At 36.5% G+C, this 22,723-nt stretch overlaps 2 protein-coding genes and 1 long non-coding RNA gene across 4 annotated transcripts in view; 2 read left to right on the forward strand and 1 right to left on the reverse strand.

Moving 5' to 3' along the window:
• The first annotated feature begins 1,473 nt into the window (after positions 1-1,473).
• Positions 1,474-5,271, forward strand: LOC106661670 (pre-mRNA-splicing factor SLU7). Its single transcript, XM_014385215.2, has 8 exons — positions 1,474-1,802; positions 3,211-3,399; positions 3,461-3,763; positions 3,823-4,058; positions 4,128-4,334; positions 4,394-4,493; positions 4,561-4,689; positions 4,754-5,271. Exons 1-8 carry the CDS (start codon positions 1,680-1,682, stop codon positions 5,210-5,212), a joined length of 1,746 nt encoding a protein of 581 aa, XP_014240701.1. The 5' UTR covers positions 1,474-1,679; the 3' UTR covers positions 5,213-5,271.
• Positions 5,272-8,741: 3,470 nt separating this feature from the next.
• The window catches only part of LOC106661746, a 59,791-nt gene continuing 45,809 nt past the window's right edge, over positions 8,742-22,723 (forward strand). Inside the window, exons 1-2 of the long non-coding RNA XR_001339773.2 lie at positions 8,742-9,331; positions 9,418-9,655. This is a non-coding gene — a long non-coding RNA (uncharacterized LOC106661746). The remainder of the gene's footprint in view (positions 9,332-9,417; positions 9,656-22,723) is intronic.
• Positions 12,518-22,723, reverse strand: part of LOC106661744 (cyclin-dependent kinase 20-like) — a 74,388-nt gene continuing 64,182 nt past the window's right edge. For both annotated transcript variants that reach the window (XM_014385336.2, XM_014385335.2), the window contains 4 exons: positions 17,621-17,705; positions 13,485-13,564; positions 13,271-13,414; positions 12,518-13,205 (listed from right to left, as the gene is read on the reverse strand). In XM_014385336.2, the coding sequence (XP_014240822.1) occupies positions 13,154-13,205; positions 13,271-13,414; positions 13,485-13,564; positions 17,621-17,705 (361 nt within the window). In that variant the 3' untranslated portion in view covers positions 12,518-13,153. The remainder of the gene's footprint in view (positions 13,206-13,270; positions 13,415-13,484; positions 13,565-17,620; positions 17,706-22,723) is intronic.

Here is a 22,723-nt window from a genome sequence, read left to right on the forward strand (position 1 = left end):
AGAAAGTATATAAAAGAGACTGGAAGGATAAAACAGAATGGAAAAGAAAATGCAGTAGAAATGATGATAGGGTGAGTATGTAGATCCACTTTTTGTAAAAGAAAATGTAGGGATACAGCGCATTTTATAAAACTTGATTATGTTAGTATTTTTGTGTCAGACACATTTCGGCATTATGCCATCTTCAGGGTGTCTGACAAGCAAATTATATTTTAAGTTACAACATGCTATAACAATGTTTTAAAATTTCAATTCACTGGACAAAGAAAAGGCTTACAATTTACAATTTGTTATTTCTCCAATAAAGTTAATGAACAAAACAAGATCTATTGTTTTATAGTTACCTATCATCGTGTCTGCCTATCCTCACTGAATTTTGTTGGTTCAGACCCATTTCAGCATTTCGCTTTCTCCAGTGACATACAATTCACATTAAGATAGCAAAATGCTGATAGGTAACTATCAAACAATAGGTTTATCACCCCACAGACCACAAGAGGAAATCACACAATTTATCAAAGCAAGATGTTTGAGAATTTCAATTTTTTTTTAAAGACTGAATTTGGTCATTTCCTTTAAGTATTCAAACCCGTGACCTTTATTTTACAGTGATGAGCAACGTATCAACGCCTAAACTGTTGCAACCCCCCCCCAAAGCAGACCAAAAATCACCGGAAGACCTCAAGGATCATTGGTTGTTATTGATAATTTTGGTCTGCCTATCCTTGCTGTGTTGGTATGTCAGACGTGTTTCGGCATTTTGCCAAGTAAGGTGTTGGGTCTGTTCACTGGATTCTTCAAGCCTATAGAATAATAGTATATCTGCATTTAAAGCATGATGTGAAATGAATTGATTGGATCAACAAATTGGCTTAGCAACAAGGATAAGCAGACAAAAAATCATCAAAAATAACCAAACTCCAGGTTCACCCCATACAGACCTTTGAGCTCAAGTCAAAAAATCACAATATTAGCTAGTTTTAACTTTATTATATGAACTTATGTGCACACTTATGGAACTAATATGAAAGAAACCGATTGGTGTGGTTATAAATTTAGTGATATCCAATTTTAAATTTGTGCAGTTTGATGGGGTGATGAACCTGTGATTTGTTGTTACTAATCATTTTGGTCTGCCTATCTTTGCTGTGTTGGTCTACATTTCAGTATTTTGCCAACTGCAGTATTTTTATGTATTGGATTTCTTAAACTTTTCCACAAGAAAATATTTTTGTTAACCTTATACAAGTAAAAAAAAATTGCTGATCATCCATCATAATTTTGTTTGGTTCATTTTAGCCTGGCTATTCATGAAAATTGTATCCTGCTGACCAAAAAGTTTTATCTGAAGTAAATCTCTCATAGTAATAAAATTATAAACGGTTCATTAACTATTACCATGAAAATTTTGTTATATTGTTGTATATACTACAAGCTAATGCTTTTTTGGTGATAAAAGAAAATATCCTCTGAAATAAAAACTTGAAAATGTGTTGGCACTACTTTTGATACGTTATAGGCGTGATGTCACCGGTGCGCAACTTTCAGCAAGGCTGCGCTCGCAAATACAAACAGTCGTTTAACCTTCTGAAACTCGGAGTCGCATTTCCAAAACAAACTTTCAGAAATTAGGCTATGAAGTGTTTTGGATACTGACTATCGAGCGAAACTCGAAAGACATGGCAACGTCAACAAATCTGCCGGTTTCGGCGATACTCAAGAGCAGCACGGATCCGGACGAGCCGAAGAAAAAGTCCAGGGACGATTGGAGGAAGGCGAAAGAACTCGAGGAAGCGAGAAAGGTGATTTTCAAACTCTATTTTGGAGTTTCTTGGCAAAATCCTCAAAGTCTCGCCAAGTTGCCGACTAACGACAAAACAGAAACCCCCTAGAAATAAGTTCAGTTAACAAGTCTCGAATCAATTCGGATCTTATTGTATTGAAACATTGTTTTACTTCGTTCGCCTTAATCTTATTATAAACCCTATAATTTACTATGAGGAAATGTACATATGTGCATGTAATGATTAGATGAGACGTTGTTTACCCTTGAATTTCACCAAGTTGCTGGCCACTGAGATCAATAGTTTTACCCTTAAGTTAGTTTTAATTTAAATTTCAATTAGATCTTTTCTTAAAAAAGTTTTGTTTTAAGTAATTGTATTAATTATAGTACTGTAAATACTAAAGTTTATTTGTATAAACTGGGGATGATTGGGTGCGATGGCTGGCCTGTTTGTCATTGAATTTCACAAATTTGCTGGCTACCAACAGCAATTTGTCCCATGAAATCAGTTTTAACTTGAAATTCTATTTAGTTGTTGTTATCTCGAAACCTTACATTTCAAAGAATCTTTCATAATTATTCTGCAAATTTATTTTATCGACCTGTAAATACTAATGCTTATGGGGCTAGGAATTATTTGGCGAGATGTCTGGCCTGTTGTCCTTGAATTTCACCAAATTGCCAGCTACTAACAAGCCAATGCTTTCCAAAATCTCTTTTAATATAAATTTTATACCGATTTTCTAGTCATAAACTTATTTCTCGAGGAATCAGTCTTAATTTTTGTACAAAATTAATTTTATCAATTTGTAAATATGAACGTTTACATAAATGGAGGAAGAATAATTAGGTGTGATGGTCAGCTTGTTTGTCTTGGAATTTCACCAAGTCAAAGTTAATTTTACAAACAATCTCTGTTGGCTATTGTAAAAATTGACTTTATTGACAAATAAATACACTATGTATATATGGAGTAAGAAATGGTTTGCAAAAATCGCCAACAAGAAGTTTGTCAGTGGTCGCAAAAGTTAAATGCTTTTTCGCAGGGAAATAATGATTTATCAGGGTCTTGGGTTTGAATCTCAGCAGCCTTGAATTCAAACCCAGAGTTTACAAATCTACTTTTCTGCCTACTGCTGTTGCAAAACCCTGTTGAATTGACCAGAATCATATGAGGAGAAGAAAGATGAACAGAAACATATTATGGCAATGTTGACATGTTTAATTTGTGCACTTCACCAATATTCTGACTGTCAATGCACGATTTTCAGTCTTAGTTTTAATTTAATGCTTTTTGGTATGTTATGACCCTACTTTTTTGTTGATACTGTTGAGCAGAGTATAGTGTTCAGAAATTAAATTAAGTTCAGTATAAATTCTGATGAATTTCTGTTTATATGTATAAAAAAAATTGCTTTTTGCAGGCTGGAACAGCTCCAGCAGCAGTAGATGAAGAAGGGAAGGATATAAATCCTCACATACCCCAGTATATATCTTCAGCGCCATGGTACTACAACACAAAAGGGCCTACACTCAAGCATCAACGTATCCAAGAAGAGAGCGTAAAACAGTTCTCTGGAATAGATGAATGGTACAACCGAGGTGTTGACAGCGTAAGTAACAAATAAAAGATTTAAATTTTATTTTGTCTTAACAATTTTTTTTTGCTTTTAGACAAAAGTCGCAACCAAATACAGAAAAGGTGCTTGCGAGAACTGTGGGGCGATGACTCACAAGAAGAAAGATTGCCTAGAACGACCAAGGAAGATTGGTGCCAAGTATTCCGGTGCTAAAATCGCTCCCGATGAATTTATGCAGCCAGTCTTGGACAGGGATTATGATGGAAAGCGCGACCGATGGGCTGGCTATGACCCGTCTCAGCACAGAGCCGTTGTTGAGCATTATGCCAAAGTAGATGAGGCCAAAAGGCAATTGCGGGCCGAAAAGCTTAAAACCGCACCCGAAGGGGAGGAACAGGTATTTTAATCAAATAATTTTTTGTATTGATTTTTCTTTATATTTTGTTTTGTGCTTAGCCAGAAGATGAAGACGATGCTAAAGATAACGAAGATGCTGATGATGATAAATACGTAGATGAGGTAGATATGCCTGGTACTAAAGTTGACAGCAAACAGAGAATCACAGTTAGAAACCTCAGGATAAGAGAAGACACTGCTAAATATTTGCGAAACCTTGATCCAAATTCGGCGTACTACGATCCCAAGACTCGTTCTATGAGGGACAATCCATACGCTGATAAAGCAGAAATGGAGTTAGTGTTTGTTGAATGTATATTCCTTGTCAAATGTTTTATTTTGCTAAACAAACGTTTATTTTATAGTGCTGATTATGCTGGGGAGAATTTTGTACGTTACACAGGTGATACAATGGACCATGCAAAGACGCAGCTCTTTGCCTGGGAAGCTCATGAAAAGGGAGTCGAAGTGCATCCTCTTGGTGAACCTACAAAGCTTGAAATCCTTAGAAAGCAGTACGACGAAAAGAAAGATGAATTTAAAAAGAAAGGACAGCTTGATATTCTAGAAAAGTAAGTATTTGTATTTAATCAAATGTAGAATTTTGTTAATATTTCATGCTATTTTAAAGATATGGTGGAGAAGAACACTTGAGCGGCCCTCCTAAGGAGCTTCTCCTCGCACAGACTGAATATTACGCGGAGTACACAAGGCACGGGACAATTATTAAGGTGATTTGCAGTTTTTTGTAAATATTTGCATTCAATTGTAGGTTTAGTTTTAACAAAAAGTTTTCAGGGGCAAGAAAAAGCAATTGTGAGATCAAAATATGAGGAGGATGTTTTTATAAATAACCATACATCAGTCTGGGGTTCTTATTGGTATAACGGACGCTGGGGTTATAGATGTTGTCATTCATTTATTAAAGTAAGTCTATTTAATAAGAATATTTGGAAATTTTCATTCTATACTTATAATTATAACTTTGAAGGGTTCATATTGTACTGGCGAAGCAGGAAGAATTGCATCTCGTATGGAAGGCACACATGTCAAAGGGCCATTCATAATACCCGCAAATCTGTCTACCGAGGAACAAGAATCATCCAGTTCGTCCGAGCCTTCATCTGACGACTCATCTTCGTCTTCGTCTTCGAGTGATGAGGAAGAGAGGCAGAAAAAGAAGAAGCCGTCCAAACAGAAGGCTAAGAAGGAAAAGCCGGTGAAGAAGAAGAATAAGAAGAAGGCCGAACTAACAGAGGAAGAGAAGCTCGCAGAGGCCCTGCGGAAAGAAGAGGAAGCGCAAAAAGAGGGAGAACGACTGCAGAAGATCGATGATAGAAAGAGAAGCTACAACAGCATGGTCGAAGTCAGCAAGCCAACCGACATTGAAATGGAGGCGTACTACATGAAAAAACGACGCGATGAAGACCCTATGGCACAATTCTTATAATTTTTGTTTTTTAAATGCATAAATTGATGTACCTACGATTTTTTTTGTATATATATATGTAAATAAAAATGAAATATAACCGATTTGCTTTTATATTTAATCTTAATTTTAGATGGAATGCATAAACATATACTTTTAACCTATTTACATTTTACTGGTTCGTGTTGAGCTATTTATAAGGGATGAAATAGGTCATCATGGTTTTTACCTATTTGGTTTGTTTTATTACAATGATTTTTATAGTAATTCCTACATCCATAAATTGGTGTGTTGATTTGTTGGCTTTGCTTTACTGCACAAAGTTCAGTGAGGGAAGAGGTTGAAGTCATGGGGCAAATGGTTTCTATTTGTTTGGTTTGAATCATCAAGATGATTTTTATGGTGATGCTTACATCCGAAAGTTATGGCAGCATGATATGTGTGCCTTTGTATTGGTTCATATAAAGTTATTCTAAGAGGAAGGATTTCGTTTGATTTCTTTTGATGATTTTTTAGTAATAACGGTCCGTTAATGATTAGTGGTATGATATGTAGGCATTTGTTTAGTGGTTATGGTAAAAGCTATTGTAAGTGGTGGAAAAAGGAGATTTATGTCATGATTAGTACCTATGTGGCTTAATTTATCTCGTTAGTTTTGAAAGGAAAGCTGTGGTGATATATACAGGTGTATCCGAAAAGTTCCTGGACTAAATGAAATCTATACTTCCAAGCGAGGTAAGCGTACTGTATGAGAACCATTCAACAGCTCAATGATTTGGCCTCTTGAGAGAGTGAATGACCCGAGGCGTAATAGAAGAATCTGTCCTAAAATCAAACTGCTAGGAAATGAAGAACTGTTTCAATTGACAGCGAATTGCAGAGAACAGATCGCATCCCTCCCTCTAATCCAAAGAGCAAATGGAGGAGTTCAAATGGAGAACCTTGCAACGAAATTTTAAAAGACAACGCAACTCAGATAGACCAACGAAATTAATTGAGGACTGAGCACGCAAGCATTAGTTCAATGCTGCTCTTTTATTGCAGATAACAAAGCTGAAAAGAGGTCTGGCCAATTTTCAAGGTTGGGATAATTAGGTACTTATGGTATAGATATAGCCATTGTGCAGACCATCCGATACTCATGTCTCCAAGAGACGACATGAACAGGATGTTTGAATTTAACCAAAACTTTCGAATAAACTTGGGTACCAAAAAAGAATTTGGAACACAGATGGATCTAGAACACAAGAAGGTACAGGGGCAGGAGTATTTGGACCTGGAAACAAATACTCAGAACCCATGGGAAAATACACCAGTTTCTTCCAAACGTAGATTCATGCAATCAAAAGATGTACCCAATTCAACCTAAGTAAAGGGTACAAAAACAAGAATATAGCTATCATGTCAGATAGCCAAGCAGCCATCAAAGCATTAAGTTCAAATATCATTAGTTCAAGGATGGTGCTGAACTGCAAAACCAAACTAAATATATTAGGTATGCAGAATAAAGTCAGCCTCTGCTGGGTCCCAGGACACATGGGAGCAGAAGGCACCCTTGCAAGGAAAGGGGCTGCTACACCGCTGAAAGGACCTGAACCCTTCTGTGACATGGGAATCCACACTATTAACAAATCTCTCAGACAGAAGGACAAAAAGATAATGAGGGAACTGGAATTCACTCATTAGACATAGACAATCCAAGAATCTTCTAACCAATTTTGGTAGGAAAGAAATTACAGAATGTGTCAAAGGAAGCAGGAACAGACTGCGAATCCTAACAGGACTGCAAATTAAATGGACACTTAAAGAAAATTGGAACAATCCAAGATGGCACATGCAGATTCTGCAAAGAGGCAGAAGAGACACCAACACATTTACTAACAAACTGCGGAGCTACACTAGCCTGCAGGAGGAAATGTTTTGGGATGTATATTGTGACCCTAGAGGAGCTTCAACCAATGAAACCGGGCCGCCTATTAATCAAGTTTCTTGATGAAATAGGACTCAACGATGTGCTTTAGGCAGAGCATGGGGGATACAATAGCTCTTAAAGGGCGCAGTATACTATACCCTGAAATTACATCTACATATATATAGCCATTGTGCACACCAGGAAGTCTTGGACCATATAATTTGTAATGTTATTTTTCCTAGCCTAGAATCTGAAAGCTGGGTTACACTGTGTAAATCATGAAACTGATCTCACATTCTGGAAACCAAGCTGGGGCTGCAAAACTTTTGAGCTGACCGGCTGTCAGTTTTTTAGTGTGATTCAAAGTGTTGTTGCATTGTTTGTTTGAATGCACTTGTCTCGCGTATAAGCATGAACTAGGAGGAATGCATTTGATTTATCCGAATGTATCACAGCTACCAATTTTTGAGGATGCTAAGAAAATATTCATAATAAATCAAATAAAACAATAAAACTCAACGCAACTTCATTTTTTTTTCTAATATAGTTATAAACGGCACGCATCTCGCACAAGTAATGGCTCACCTTGTTTCACCTCTACATTGCAAAATGTTTCACAGTTTTGTGAGTAATTCTCATATAATTAGTGAGTAAGTAAATCGTGTATTTTGGCATTGGAATTGGTAATGCAAATCATTTATAGATAAAATATTTAAGAACTTTTTTTATCGTATCAAATTGTTGATAGCCCCTACTTGGCCATCGTAGAGTGAATGCAATACTTGATACTTCACTTTTAATGGAATGACCTTTTGAGTAACTAAAAAGAGCCACGTATTGATTGAAAACATGGTTTTTTCTTTAAACGATTCGCCCAATGCAATCAGGGGATGGGGAGAACACCATTTATATTCATTAACAACTTCTATGACACCAACGGTCCGAAGACTTAAATCTACCACCTCTTCCGAACACCATAACCTTAGACTTTTTTGAAGTTCAATGTTAAATTGGTCGCAAAAAGCTTCAAATATGTAGCTTTATATTCTTTTGTAGGCCATGCAATGGAGTCAGCCATTACAACTGTCGTCTGTGTAAAGTAGAACTTTTGTTGTATCCATATTTTCTTAATGGTCATAATTGACCAGTTTTTGAACCCACAACCTTTGGCTCAATTTGCCGCTGCTTGTACCACCAATTCCTCACCTCAACCTACAACCATTCGAATTTTTCCTCTTTCCATATTTTCAAAAGTTGTATAATCAGGATAGATTCTCAGCAACTTATGAAGAGGCTATGAGGAGCTATTAGTGAAGTAATTACTTCTTTTTTAATTATTAAATTAAACCATAGTTGCTTGGTGGTCATAATTGACCATATTAATTTTCTTTTACCTAAGGTTTTTGGTTGATATGAAAATCGAAATCCCGATAGCTCAAGAGGTAAGAGCGTATTGAGCCAATGGTTGTGGTTTCGAATCCTGCTCATGACACTAATTTTTCATCTCAACTAAAAACCTTAGATAAAAAGAATATTTTATTGTAACGTTGCCTATTATCATACCACACTCAACAACGGATGGAAGGTCGTCAAGGAAAAGATTATTACAATTGTATTAGGTTAGTAATAATTATAAGTACAGGCTACCTATGTAGGATGAGAGAAAAAAGGATTTCCTACCTTTCTGAGGCTTGTCGGGTCGGTCTCCTCGTCTCTCCGGGTCCTTCCGTCGATTCGTCCAAAAAAACAACCGGCGTCTTCCGCTATTTAGCACTTTAACCAAAAAAGTCAAAATCAAGAGAGAAAATGGCGCACCGTCCTTCTTCCCAGTCCTATGTCCATTAACTCCCACTCCCGAGGGCTCGGCTTTCCATTGGTCGAACCGGCCGGGAGAAGACACGCACAAGGGATCGGCGGAGACGAGATGTAGCGGCTCTTCTGGGTAATCACAGATTCTCTCCCCTTTCGAGTTTCGGTACGAAACATCCCCCAGCAATCCGAACCGCAAAAGGGTGCGTGTAAGGCTCCTTCACAGAGATGGATTTCCTCAAGCGAGTGGGAATCGTGGCATCAACCGGCTCTTCTGGAGTGGTAGATGGGAGCGTCAGTCCCGTAGCGGAAGTTCCGCAGGCTGGCATGGACCTGGCGCCAGGATCCGTTGACTGTCCTGACCGAGACCGGAACACCGCCCCATATATCTGCAAAGGAGGAAAATCAAGGAAACCCGAGTATGTTCAGTACCAAGGCTTAATCTACCCGAATCATTATGTAAAAATTTGTAGCAACCTTGTACATATTTTTTTTCCTGGATAAGGATAGAACATGAGCAATTCGGTGTACTAGGCCGTCGTGACGCTGCCTTCAACGCTAGTGTTGGACGTTGGTAGGCGTCCCGCCTTTACTGGACTCTAGAGTGGGGAGGTTACCGTCTGGCTAGCGGCTACTGCCGAGCCGCCGGTGCCGGTTTTACTAGGAAAAAGGTGATTTTAAAAGGAAAATCATGAGGATAAGAGGAAGGTAGACTTCATCACAGAGAGAAACGGCAAAAAAAGGTAATCCTTTCTCTAATTTTTTTTAAACATTATTCTATCAATTGTTTTCCTTTTATTAAATTTTAATTGATCGGCCCTTTCTTGCTGTCATCTAACGTCCTTTGGCCTTTTCCTAGTTTGTCTTTATTTGTGTTGTAGTCCAAATAAGCTGCTCTAAAACGAATATTGCCAATTTTGTAGTATTTACTTTCCCTAGCATTTTTATTATAAATTGCAGTAAATTTTTTAGAAATTATGTTTTTTACTGAAGGAAAATTTAATTAAGTGATTTTGAAAAATAACAAACTAAAATGTTTAGTTATGAATACGCAGAATTTGTATCCCTTTATTTGCGCCTCTATTTCACTCCGGGGTGCGCGAGTCTCCGATCTTAATTTCCTTGGATGCTAAGGGGCAAAGGCCTGACTGACCACCTCCATCCGGCTCGTTTTTTGGGCCCCCGAGTTGAATGGAACCGATCGGCACTTATGCAAGCTTGCACCTCGGTTCGTCTAGACCTCCTCGTTTTGACAGCCAGATCTGTTGGCCTCACCCTTCTTGTTTCCTTTGGGAGGCATGAACCGTGACTCATTAGACCTTCGCCGGCGGTTATGTCGTCCGCGGGGCCCTCTCCTGGGGCTGTGGGACTCCGAAGGACAGTTCTCCGTACCTAATCCCTTTTCTTCAGAGGCGTGGAGGGCGTGAACTCGGTAGTTACCGGGGTTCCTAGGTGGTCGGCTAATACGTTTGGGAGCGTTTGCCTCCTCCCTCTGTCCTTACCACGGTTGCAAGGATGCCATTGGCCCCGCATTTTGCCATCTCTAATTTTCTGGTCTTCTTCGTGTGCAATGGGGCCATTGATGTCATTTCACCTCACTCGTTCCTAATTTAATATCTCGGGGATTCTGTCGGCTGGTGATAATCATCCTCCTCTGGGTTCTTCGCCGAATATATTCCCAGAGTTCGTCCGTCGGCCGGTAGGATGTATTTCTATGGCGGGTCATCGAGGCTCTTTCGGCCCTCCATGCACGATTTAGTGACTGGGAATTTTTGTGGCCCTGAAAAGTGCCGGTGTTATTTCGTAACGTCGAGACGATGGATCGAGGCTGGGACCGTGTGCGTGTGCCGTTGGTGGTGGTCTGTGACCGAATGAACCGTTGGCTGAGGTCCCGGGGTCGTGAGTCGGTTGACTCCGCAGTGGCTGAAGAGACTCAAGTGCAGCAATTGGTGTTTTTAGCTGAGTCGGCTGCGTTGAGAAAGCGGGAATAAGGCTAATGCTGTAAGCGGTAGTGGCATGTAGCGGTAACTAGATGTTGGCACCACACCACGAGCTCGTACAGTTCCTCCAAATCCCACGGGGACTCGCCTGACGGGAAACAAAAACAAGATTTGTGAAGGCGTTGGTTTGTGTCACGGCGAGCTCGATCACATCCGCGGAGGAGATGCACTCCAGCACGTACTTAGCTCTCACCAGCCCATCGACGTAGTCTCTGAACCGTCGTTCTCCGACTACACGCGGTAATTTTTTTCTATCATCAGCGAAGAGTCTCTCAGCTGAGGTACGGGCTTCCTGCTATCCCTCGATGGATCTTCCTTCCCTTCCTTCCCCTATCTGAAACAGAACCTGCTTGAGGACCGGCACTATCTCTTGGAGTTTTCATATCTTCGTGAGTAACTCGAAAAACCCAAATACGGATCACCGGTGTTTACGCACAGCTTTTCAGGCTTTTCCTGCATGGCATGGTTGTTTCTCTCAGCGACGACGCGAAAGGAGGTTGAAATAATGGTGGAGATGTCGGCACGATGAACGCTGGGTATATAGACGGCGTCTGAGGTGAAGGAAGGTCGAAAACACTTCTCTTGGTACCCTCGTAGGGAAGTGGGCTTCAACAGTTCAACCCCGCCTCACCCAATCACGCCACGAGGGGCCGGGATTTCCACCTCTAAGTAGGTCGGTCAGTCCGTCTGTGACTCCTATGCCGCCGCTTCGGGCTCTCCCAATGAATGGCTCGTTCCCTGTTTCTACGGGCCACTACGGGTCATGGGATGCCATGGTTTCTACTATTTGCGTTTGATTTTGCTTGATTTTTTAAATTTAATGTTTACATCCATCAGTTCATAGCAACTTGAATTGGATGTTTTTTTGTCTTAATGGTCAAATAAAACTATTGTAAGCTATGGAAGAAGGAGGAGATTATACGATGCCACGGTTTCAATAATTTGAGTTTGATTTAGCCCGATTTTTAAAAATTTAATATTTACAACCAACAGTATATAGCAACTTGACGGAAATTTTTTATTTAAGTGAACATTTGAAGGTACTGTAGTAATGTAAAAGGTGGGAATCATATTCTGCCATGGTTTCCGCTAATTGGGTTCAATTTACCACAATAGTTATTACGGTTACACTTACATCCGTTGGTTACAATTATTAAAAAATAAATATAAAGATTTATGTATACAAAGAAAGGGTTTTGAGATCTTTATTCCGCCTATTTGGCCAGATAGGTTTTTTATTTATTTATTAATGGTAATTGCTACATCCGAAAATCATTTGTGATAAGAGTTACATTTTTTAAATAGGTGATACCAAGTTATTATATAATATTTAAAAAAAGTGGGTAAATAAACAAGTGGACAGCATTTTACACATTTATTTTAACCAAATGAATACAAATTTCTTTTTAGTATACAAACTGTACAAAACCAAATAGCCTATTTTATCTTTTCTTTTTCTTGCCTTATCATTTTAATATCTCTTAAATATTTATTAAAATGTCTATTATAATCACATAAAAACAGTGCAATTTTTATTTATAAAATTCGCTAAGTAAAAATATTTCTTATTACTTATTATTCTTCTATTTGCTTAAAGATTATTCACTTTTGATCTGTTCTAATAGTTACATAAGAGATACAAATATGTAAAAACTACGGTTAATATATTATATATTATATATATTATCCATTCTCTTGTGCTTCGGCAACAATTCAGTCTTACTGAAGAAATACCATTCAAACGACCTCTATATATACGTACGTATATAGATGCTTAAAATTTATAAATGATCAAGAAGAAACATAAACCTACTATACTACATAAATATTTTCATCATATAAATATTAATTTTATTAATAAAGTATGGTATTTGTTTCCCAATGAAGCAATAACAGAAATTATAAAATGCAATTCTTATTTTTAACTTAACAAAATGAAAAAGTAGTCTAAAAACAATGGGATAAAATTTATTTAAAAAAATTTGTTAACACATAAAAATTATATTGGTTTTTTAATAATAATAATTCTTTATCAAATAAACCATTAATTTTATTTAAAAGGTAGAGCGACATTAATTTGTATGATGTAAAACAGAGGGAAAAAGCCAGAAACTTTTTTTTTAGAAAGGGGACTAAAATTTCCTCAGTGTACTATTTTCAAAGGATATGCATTTAAGATTGAAAAAATAATGCTTTACGCTTGCAACAATGTTACATGGAAAACCAAATATCTCCCTTTTTCTAGTCGAGTTTTATGGTTGACATCATGCATCCACGTCGACTGAGCCAGACACTAACAGAAGAACAGTTTAAATAAAATAAAACAAGTTAAATAAGGTGTTTATAATAAGGACATACCCCATTCCGGTGCCAAGGATCAGAGACAAGACATTAGTTATCAAAATAGTATACATCATTTCTCTTGAGAAGAGGCCGACCTTTCCGACTTTGGTCGTGCGTATTGAGAGAGTTTTCCGAGCCGGATGCCTCAGTTTCCAATCCCTGAATGGGGGCGGAAATAAAAATTACAACAAAATCAAGGTTAAAAAAAAGTAAAATCTGTATAAATTACTTTGGTGGAAATTGGTCCGGACGGCTGCTCCAGTCCCAAATCCAATCGGAATTCTTCTCAACACCAACCCACTCTTCCTCCTAGAAGAATCACAAAGATTAATCTCAAATCCATCTGCAACTTTTTAAATATTATCCTGTTGTTTTATTTATCAAACGTGATAGTGTGATATGATATTTTAAACTGTACATAATTTTATCAATTATTACAAACTTGTACAACTTTTAGACATCTATTTCAAGTTATTCTTTTATGCTTGTGGCTTTCAAACCATTGACACCTCAAACTTCTTATATCACTTACAAGGTGTACATCACCATAAAAAGAAAAATCTCTATTTCATGTTTCCATAACTTATGAATGGAAGGGTTAATTTAAAAACATTGAGATACACAAACCCAATTAGCATGTCAAAGCGTGACACTCTATGACCTCTTCATACTTGTATCATTTACAAGAACTTTAAATGTCCACTAAAACAAAAGCTTATAGTTTGAAATTATTAAGAACTGATGGATGTAATTATTACATTGAAAATCATTAACGTAAATCATGTTAAATAGGTAGAAACCAAGATACCCTAAGATCTCACCACTTTTCCGTAACGTATAATAGCTTTTAGATGTACTGCTAAAACAAAAACTCTCACATTATGTATATAATAACTTAGGGACAAAAAGATTACCATAAAAATCATCACGGTAAATCTAACCTAACAAGTAGAAACATGACACCCCATGACATCTACCGTTTTCCATTGTGATACTTTATATGAACGCTAGAACAAAATACTTTCTCTTTAAGTGGATGGATGCTGGCATTTTTGCTTTCAAACAAAAAAAAATAAATAAAGCCAAATAGTGAGAAACCATGACACCCTATGCCCTCCATCTTCTTGCATCACTTATAATAACCTTTATTTGCCCATTACAAAAAAAGCTTCTATTTCTAGTTGCTAAAAACTTATGGATGTAAGGATTACATTAAAATACATTCAGACAATTAAACCCAATTAGTAAAAACCATGACGAACTATGACCTCCGCCTCTTGCATCACTTACAATAGCTTTAAATGTCCACTGACACAAGACACTTACATATTAATGCTAAGAATTCGTGGATGCAACCATTTCTTTAAAAACGAGTAAGAAAAATTAACTCAAATATGTAGAAACTTTGACGTCCTATGACCTCAGCAGCAACAGCAAAACAACAATCCGGCTATTAGCTTTCATTGATAACTAATGGTTGCAGCCATTGTCATAAAAATCATCAGGATAAATCTTACCAAAAAAAGACGTTATGCCATCAGCCCTTTTCCATTACATAGTATAGCTTTATACGAATTACTAAAACATCTAACGTACACTATGTCATCAAATATGTGGAAACCATGAACGTCCTATGAAATATTTTCCATCGTTAACAAACAAAGAACCTGCTTTAAATTGAACCATTACAACAAGAAGCTTATATTACACACCTCTAATAACGAATGTATTGTATGAAGGCATTGCTATAAAAATCATCATGATATATCAAATGAAATATGTAGAAACCGTGACGTCCAAATCATCTCAACATTTTCAACTCAAAAAGCTTCATTTCAAATTGCTATGTACTTGTAGATGTAACGATTAATTTTAAAAATCGAGATAAACTCTAATTAGTAGAAATCGTGTCATATTATGACCTCCACTGTCTTGCATAGTCACAACAGCTTTAAATGAATTCTAATACAAAATTTTTATATATTAAATTCATAAGAACTGATGGATTTAGCATTTCTGTAAAAACAATTTAAAAAAAATTAATCTAAATACATTGAAACCCTAAGCGATACTTTGATCATGAAGCATTGGGAGCGAGTAAATATTAAAGAAAGCCAAATCTTTCTCGATGGTTTGATCAATTATTATAGACCTTAGACTTCAAATTATATTAACAAAACGCTTTCCATTTGTGATAAAAAAATGTAGTCTAACATAAAGATAATTTATTAAGACATTTATTACGTGTTGGCCCCATATGGCCGATTCGCAACTCAATATGGGTTTGATACAGAGAAATCTTCTTTCGGTATTAGGTCAACTATCCGTTGAATTCTTAAGGCAAGGCGAATGCGTTGTTTACGCCGTTTTGCAACGTCTTTCTGGTCGAGTGGGAGTGAAAGGAGGCTGTGTCTGCACATCAGAAGGTCGGATTTTGCGAGATGAAATTTAAAAAAATAAGAACAAAAACTAGCATGTTTTGGCATTACAACACACGAAAATCACGCGTTTTCCTATTCAAAAAGCAAAGCTTAATATATTTTTGTGTATATTTCCCCTAGAGTCTTTCAGACAAAACTCATTTGCTTGTAAATAAATGTCTGGATGTTTAGAAGGGGGCGAACAGGTTGGTGGGTCACGGATTTGGAGCAAACTTTTTTGGTGATTTTACATTCGAAAATGTCGCACGCCACTTTGGCCCTAGGTTTCACCAAATTTTTTTTGGAAGTTGAAATTTTCCATTCTTTAATAATTTTATTTCGCCTTTCTACTTGCTCAAATCAACTATGTAAATATACCATTTTACAGCATTTTTTATGCCGATTGCAATAAAAATATATAATATATAAAAAAGTATCAAGTCAATAACCAAAACATTCCTAAAAACAAAATATTTTTCAAGTAAAGTAGGGCATAATTTTTTTTTTTTTGGAACTGAAATTTCGTTTTAGCACCTCTAGAGACCCCTATATATAAATTTTTGTTTGAATTTAAATTTATTGATTTTTCGACCCTTAAATGTTTACGGTTTTTGAAAAGTCGTTATCAAAATGTCCCATTGAAACGCAATAATTCAAAAACTCACTCAAATACATGATGGAGTGGTTAAAAACAGTACTAACCAACGAGAAGTAATGTGGACGTTCGGGCAGGCGACAACTGTTGACATACCAGATGGCTGTGAAAGCCAATTAAAAACAGTACTAACACCAATGAAAAGTACAAACATGAACTACAAACATAGAACACACAACAACAGCTCGAAGAAGAGAGAAAAAGTCAATTAGCTAATTAATAAATTAAACACTCTTTAGAGACTGGGTCAGGTACTGGCTCTGAGTAGGCTCGCATTGTTCAGCTGTTAAACGACGTGGACTCTCGGACAGGCGACAGCCGTCCATGATTGGGTTCAGGCGACTGTCTGATGAACAGTTGAAAAGAACTTGCTGTTTGTTCGTATTGATTATTTGGAGATAGTGAGACGTAGGTTTTAGAAAAACATTTTCTTTATCGTGCCAACAATCAGCAAGAGTAGGTGTAGGTACTGTGCCCTGTTAGAATACCACGTACAATGGCTGATGGTAGGAAGGTAGAATCATTGCCGGAGTCGAGGTTGTGAAATCCGGTGCCTTGTCGAATATGGAGTGTAAGCTCTCGAACAGTCGGCTGTCGCATGAGCGATGAGTGCGTGTGTTGGCTTTTGAGAGGACCCTGTTGTAGTTACTCTTGGTGACTGCTCCATTAGTTAATATGCAATGAAAGAAGTGTCACGAGACTGACTAAAGCCGGTTGAGCCTCTGCTTAAATAGAGGGTGTGATGCATGTTAGTAAGGCGGAATTATTGTCGAGGTGACGCAGGACTTATTTCACAACCCAATAAATCTCCTAGCTGAAAACTGTCATAATTGGAAATACCAATAATAGTCAGTAGTTATGGCTTTGTGCATCTTAACACGATATCGCTGCGTTCAACTTGCCAAATGAAACTTCAACGTTATGCAGTTTATTACAAAATTGTTTACTATCTATTTCCAATAGTCTTACATAATATTATATTTGTTATAACCAATGTCGCCTTCGTTTTTGCTTATCGCAGAGGTGGTTTTTCTATACCCTTGATAAATGTTGACCTCAAACAAGAAAAATTGTGCTTAGGTACGAACAAGTCAATGTTCATTGTTGAAAATTTCCAAAAGTCTTACAAGGTGAAAATAATAAATAGCTTTATCACAAGAATCCCGACTTCCGGTCTCGACAACGTGCTTTATTTACGTACAGCACGATCCTAGTTCGACGAACCTTTTCGCGAATTTATTTATTTTTATTCTCATAAAGTAATATTAAGTGTACGAATATTAAAAATACCTTTCCGTTATAATTAATATAGACTCCTTTCAATTCTTCATCCATCGAGAGTTCGGTGTTGGGGCTGTTGGGCGGGGATTTCGGACTGAAAACAAGAACAAATCAACATTAAAAATAATTGTTAAAACTGAAAACAAAATTAACCACAAAGGAACATCCAGTATTAACTAGATTTTACAAGTTAGCGTCATTTAAAAATACCCAATTAATCTTTTCCTTGTAAAATATGGTTTTATCTAAAACAATTTTCCTTATCTGGAAGCGAGCGATAGCCTGTACACACGTGGATCTCTATTTTAAACATTGTGCGTCCAGAGGAAAATCACCTCTTAGCAAAAATGGATTAGCAAAAATAAAAGTATTAAAAATGAATAAATATCCTGATTGATTAATGTTTGTGCCTTGTGTTATACACTTGTAACATTAAAGAAATTATCGTAAGTATTCTAGTAAGGTAGAAATTTTCTATAATGCCAGTTGAAAGAAATACAATATATTTTATTTTTATGGTCTCTCTATTTTGGCCTTGTGGATTTGGAAGTATCTCGTGGTCATGTTATTATCAGTTGATTAGTCAAAATTTTCAAAAATTTTCGTGGTCTGATTGTCCCGTCATCATGCTCCGACCTGTACAAGAAAAGTCCGGGGAAAATCAAAGAAGAGGAGTAGAGATTGTTCATTTTGTTCAGTAGAGATTTTGTGCGTGCTTGTCCAAACTGGCGAGACTTGGCGGACCAATTAAGATTTCCTTACACCCATTAGTTTAATTTGCATGTAACCACTTCCAATGTTTTCGCCCCCTGATAATTCCTGATAAATATAGTCTCGTTTTGCTTCTGTAGTCAGACTATCGTCGCCCCGAATTGACCTTTCTCTTTTTGTTTCTGTCACAGGAATAGTGTTAACCAAAGCGTATGTCCGTTGTTTTCGCTCCTGCCTCCACGGTAGGATCTAAGTAAAAACCAAATACAAAAATACCAGAGAAAGTAATGTCTGGATTAGATTGTTCAAATTGTCAACATTTTGCAATATTTTCATGGTCTGATCACAGTGGTCCGCCTATTCTCGTCTTATTTTTATCAGAATATCTCGGTTATATTGTTGTTGTCAGTGTATGTCCGCATATTGCCTCTCGTAGGCGCCCCGAGTTAGGTCCAAGTGAAATTCAAGTAAGAGAGGAAGTACTGTCTGTACTAGATCCAATAAACCGTCTGATCCGCCAATTCTGGCGCGAAGAGAGGATCTGGGCGATATATATAGTGAATGTCCGCATGTTGACTCTCGTGCTCGCCCCTAGTCAAGTCCAAATGAAAATTAAATAAGAAAGAAAGTACTGCCTGGATTAGATCGTTTATAACAGAAGTATATTTTTATTGTTAAATAATTATCGTTTATAACAGAAGTATCTTTTTATTGTTAAATAATCAATTACATTTCTATTTGGCTACGCATACAGCGAGACTAGCCGGACCAGCCACTATAATGATTTAATCTATTAGGCTGTTTTTCATAAATATTTGCTGGACGATTGCCCTAAAACCGACTTTTCTCTTTTTGTCTCTGTCAATACTGATCAAAATAATATAGATATGGTCAGCATATTTCCACATGTTAATCGTCAATACCACAAGTTTATGTCTGTACCAATATTTGAAGTCAAGCGTGTTTAATCAAGTCTTTCTACCACCTCGCTTAGAACCCTTTCTCCTGGCATCGAGACTATCAAGTATTCCTTTTTTGTTGATTTATATGGAATTTACAGAGGTCGGTTTATTTAAGACTCAAGGTTGTCTCTCTGATGCACCATCACTCATGCGAATAATATATATATGAAAAAAATGTGCTCATGCACCTTGCAAAATTCACTTTGTGTTAGTTCCTCTCTCGGACTTTTTATCTGTATTATAAATATTCATATGTCCAAGGACGAAAACGTCAAAGGCTCAAGAAAAAGGAGACAGAGTGAAAGAGAGCGGAAAAAGGGACGATAGCAGTTCTATTATGTAACGGCGAGGTGCTCTCTTAAGATTTTCCACAGGCGTAGAAAATGTTTTATTGTTGTTTTGTTTTATTCACGTTAAGTGGAAATTATTGCGTCGCACTTCAACCAGGGTGGTGTAATTGAGACAAATAGTTTTCTGAAGGACAGCTGTTCTTTAGCACTCCATTTACTATAGATAAAGTTCATTTTGGGTGATACTTCTTTCTCATGTTCACGAAGTGCGGGTCTTAACTTTGAAAAAGTTTCAATCTTCTTTATGTATAAGTATTAGACCAAAGTAGAAACCCTGATATTTCCCATAACCTTAACATATCTTGAAATCCTATTACCTCAAACCTATTCCATCACTCCTAATAGCTTATATTATCCAGTGCATCAGAAGCCGAATAAAACATATCACCAACATGGATACAGGCATGACTATATGTAAAAACAATTATAATAAATCAAACAATCAACCATAACGTCCTATGATCACAATATTGAACTACGACTTCCATCACATACATAATCTTTAAACAAAACGCCAACATATCATGTCACTAATAATTTCCTGACAAACGCATTGCCATAAAAATCATCAAGACGAATTAAACGAACAGGCTCAACCATGACGTCCTATGACCTCAATCCTCTTCCGTCACCGCGCATGAACCATGAAAACCGTTGCACTAGCAAAATAGCGAACTGTACTGTGAACAGCTAACCTTCAAATAAATTCACTAATTTCGTGGTCCGCTTGACCAATTAATATATTACAATTAATTAAGGTTTTTAGTTGAGATAAAAAAGTCAATGGCACGAGCGGGTTTCGAACCCACGATCTTCGGCTAGATACGCCGCTGCCCTTCCACTTGAGCTATCGTGACCTCGATCCACTCGGACACTAACTTCCCATCTCAACCATTACTTTGAGGGCGAAACAATTATTAACGAACCTGAATTGGGAAATTGTATCACACCCGCCATTCTCTCAGGACAGATCATCTGTCACTATTATTTATTTTGGTCATTAAAAAATTTGTAAATGGCTAAAATATTCAAAGTTTGTAAAATGTTCGAGAACAGTTGTTCAAACCTTTCTGTACTACTGAAAAACAGGAAAACGTAATAGCAAACAATGGTAAACACTATCGTTTTAAATATTTTGAACAACTCGCTCACTCCACCATTTATGAATTCTATGGACAATAAATCTTCGAATAGTTAGAAATTTGTTACCTATAAAAAATAAAAATATATACTGTAAAAAAAAGTCATTATTTTCTTGTCTAACCAATGCAATAGCTTTTACACCAGTAAAACAAGACGCCAACATATTATGTTACCAATACGCTAAGGATTTATCAAAAGAATCATCACGCTAAAGAAAGGAATAGATAGAATCCATGGTATCCCATGGCCGCAACTATCTTCCATCTCTTACATTACTTTAAATAATTTATTACTTTATTAAATGCACCATTACATAAAACGCCTTTTCATCCTACTTTTAATTATTTATAGATGTAAGCATTGTCTCAAAAATTATATTGAAAAATCGCATAAATAGGGAGAAACCACGACGTACTATGACCTCAAACCTCTACCATCATATGCAATAGGTTTATATCAACTAGGAAAACAAGAGCCTACGTATCCTGTTACCAATAAGCTAGCGAAATTAGTATTACCAAAAAAAAAGCACCATCGTGATAATAGCACAAATATGTAGAAACCATGATGGCCTATGACCTCAACATTCTCCTATCACTTATCCTGCTTAAAATGAACCATCAATAAAATAGCCTCATCGAAATTCTAATAATTGTATGTAAATTACCATAAATATTATTAAGATCAATCATACAAATAATTAAAAACTATGATGTGGCATCAACCTTTTACCATCATATACAATAGCTTTATATGAACCAATAAAATATTTAAAAAAAACCTACATATCGCCAATAACTAAGACTAATCATTGCACAAGTAATTTCATAGGGGGCTTTAAAAAGGTCAGTTCAAAATGTTGGTTCATAAAAAATAAAAATGATATTAATAACACTATTACGATTTAAAAAAGGATTTATTTTAACCTTACAGTAGCCGTTTTATTTGGTCGGGAAAACCTTTATTACACAATTCAAAGCGAGCGAACTTAAAAGTATTTCGAAAATACAGTCCTTGAGAGAGCAGGACATCATCACGTCCTCTCACCTGTTCCAACATGAAAAGAACGACGTGTGGAATAAGTACCTTTAGGGACTTTTTTTATTTTAAATTTGACTCCATCGTAGTATCCTTTACTGCGATGAAGACCGTATATGAGTTAAGCCCGCCTTCTATATGGCATACATATGAAATATTTCGAGGCATTATTGCAAAACCTGTAATAAATGCCAATAAATGGCGGAGGAGTAACTTTTATACAAAGAATACATTTTTAGTATCAACAAGTTTCAATAAAAACGCTTGGAAAAACAGAACATTTTTAGGGTCTCTGACCTATCCCGCTGTTACGATTCTTTTAAACCCAAAGAGACAAAAAAAATCAGCAGAGTAGTTATATAACATTATTAAATATGCTAATTGAAAATGGTGATAGGCAAGTAGACAAGACATCCTAATAGAGAAAAAAGATGATGTAACAATTGTCATCGTTGCCAACAGTGGATATCTTCAATTTTTAGTTTGTTATCTTATTACTCGCTTTATTCCACAGACGGAGACAACCAAAAACACACTTTCATAAAAAGTGTCAGTCAAAAAGCTGAAGAGGGAGAGCGGACATCACCCCGAAAAGGATTTATGTAAATTAAAAGAAAAATACTTTTTATGAAAATGTGTTTTTGGTTGTCTCCGCCTATGAAATGGAGTGGATAATAAGATAAAAACTAAAATGTTAATAACAACGTAGTGAATACAAATAAAAATATTATCAAGTTATGATAATAGAGTTTTTCAACTTTTAGGTTCAATAATAATCAAATATCCTTACTTTTTATAACGATTTTTGTTTGTTTGAGAGGCATTAGTTTGTACCCGAAATTAAACACAGATTAGATACCAAGGTTTAAAAAAATAATTATTGATCCACGGACGTTGACTTAATGTTA

The sequence above is a fragment of the Cimex lectularius genome, unplaced genomic scaffold (genome assembly GCF_000648675.2).
Source record: "Cimex lectularius strain Harlan isolate CLEC.00 unplaced genomic scaffold, Clec_2.1 scaffold59, whole genome shotgun sequence".
Lineage (NCBI taxonomy): Eukaryota > Metazoa > Arthropoda > Insecta > Hemiptera > Cimicidae > Cimex > Cimex lectularius.

Excerpts from the sequence above, each read along its gene's own strand:
- LOC106661670 (XM_014385215.2), top strand. The coding sequence starts at position 1,680 with ATGGCAACGTCAACAAATCTGCCGGTTTCGGCGATACTCAAGAGCAGC. Across the intron at positions 3,764-3,822 it reads CACCCGAAGGGGAGGAACAG|CCAGAAGATGAAGACGATGC; the intron begins GTATTTTAATCA and ends TTTTGTGCTTAG. Across the intron at positions 4,059-4,127 it reads GCTGATAAAGCAGAAATGGA|TGCTGATTATGCTGGGGAGA; the intron begins GTTAGTGTTTGT and ends TTTATTTTATAG.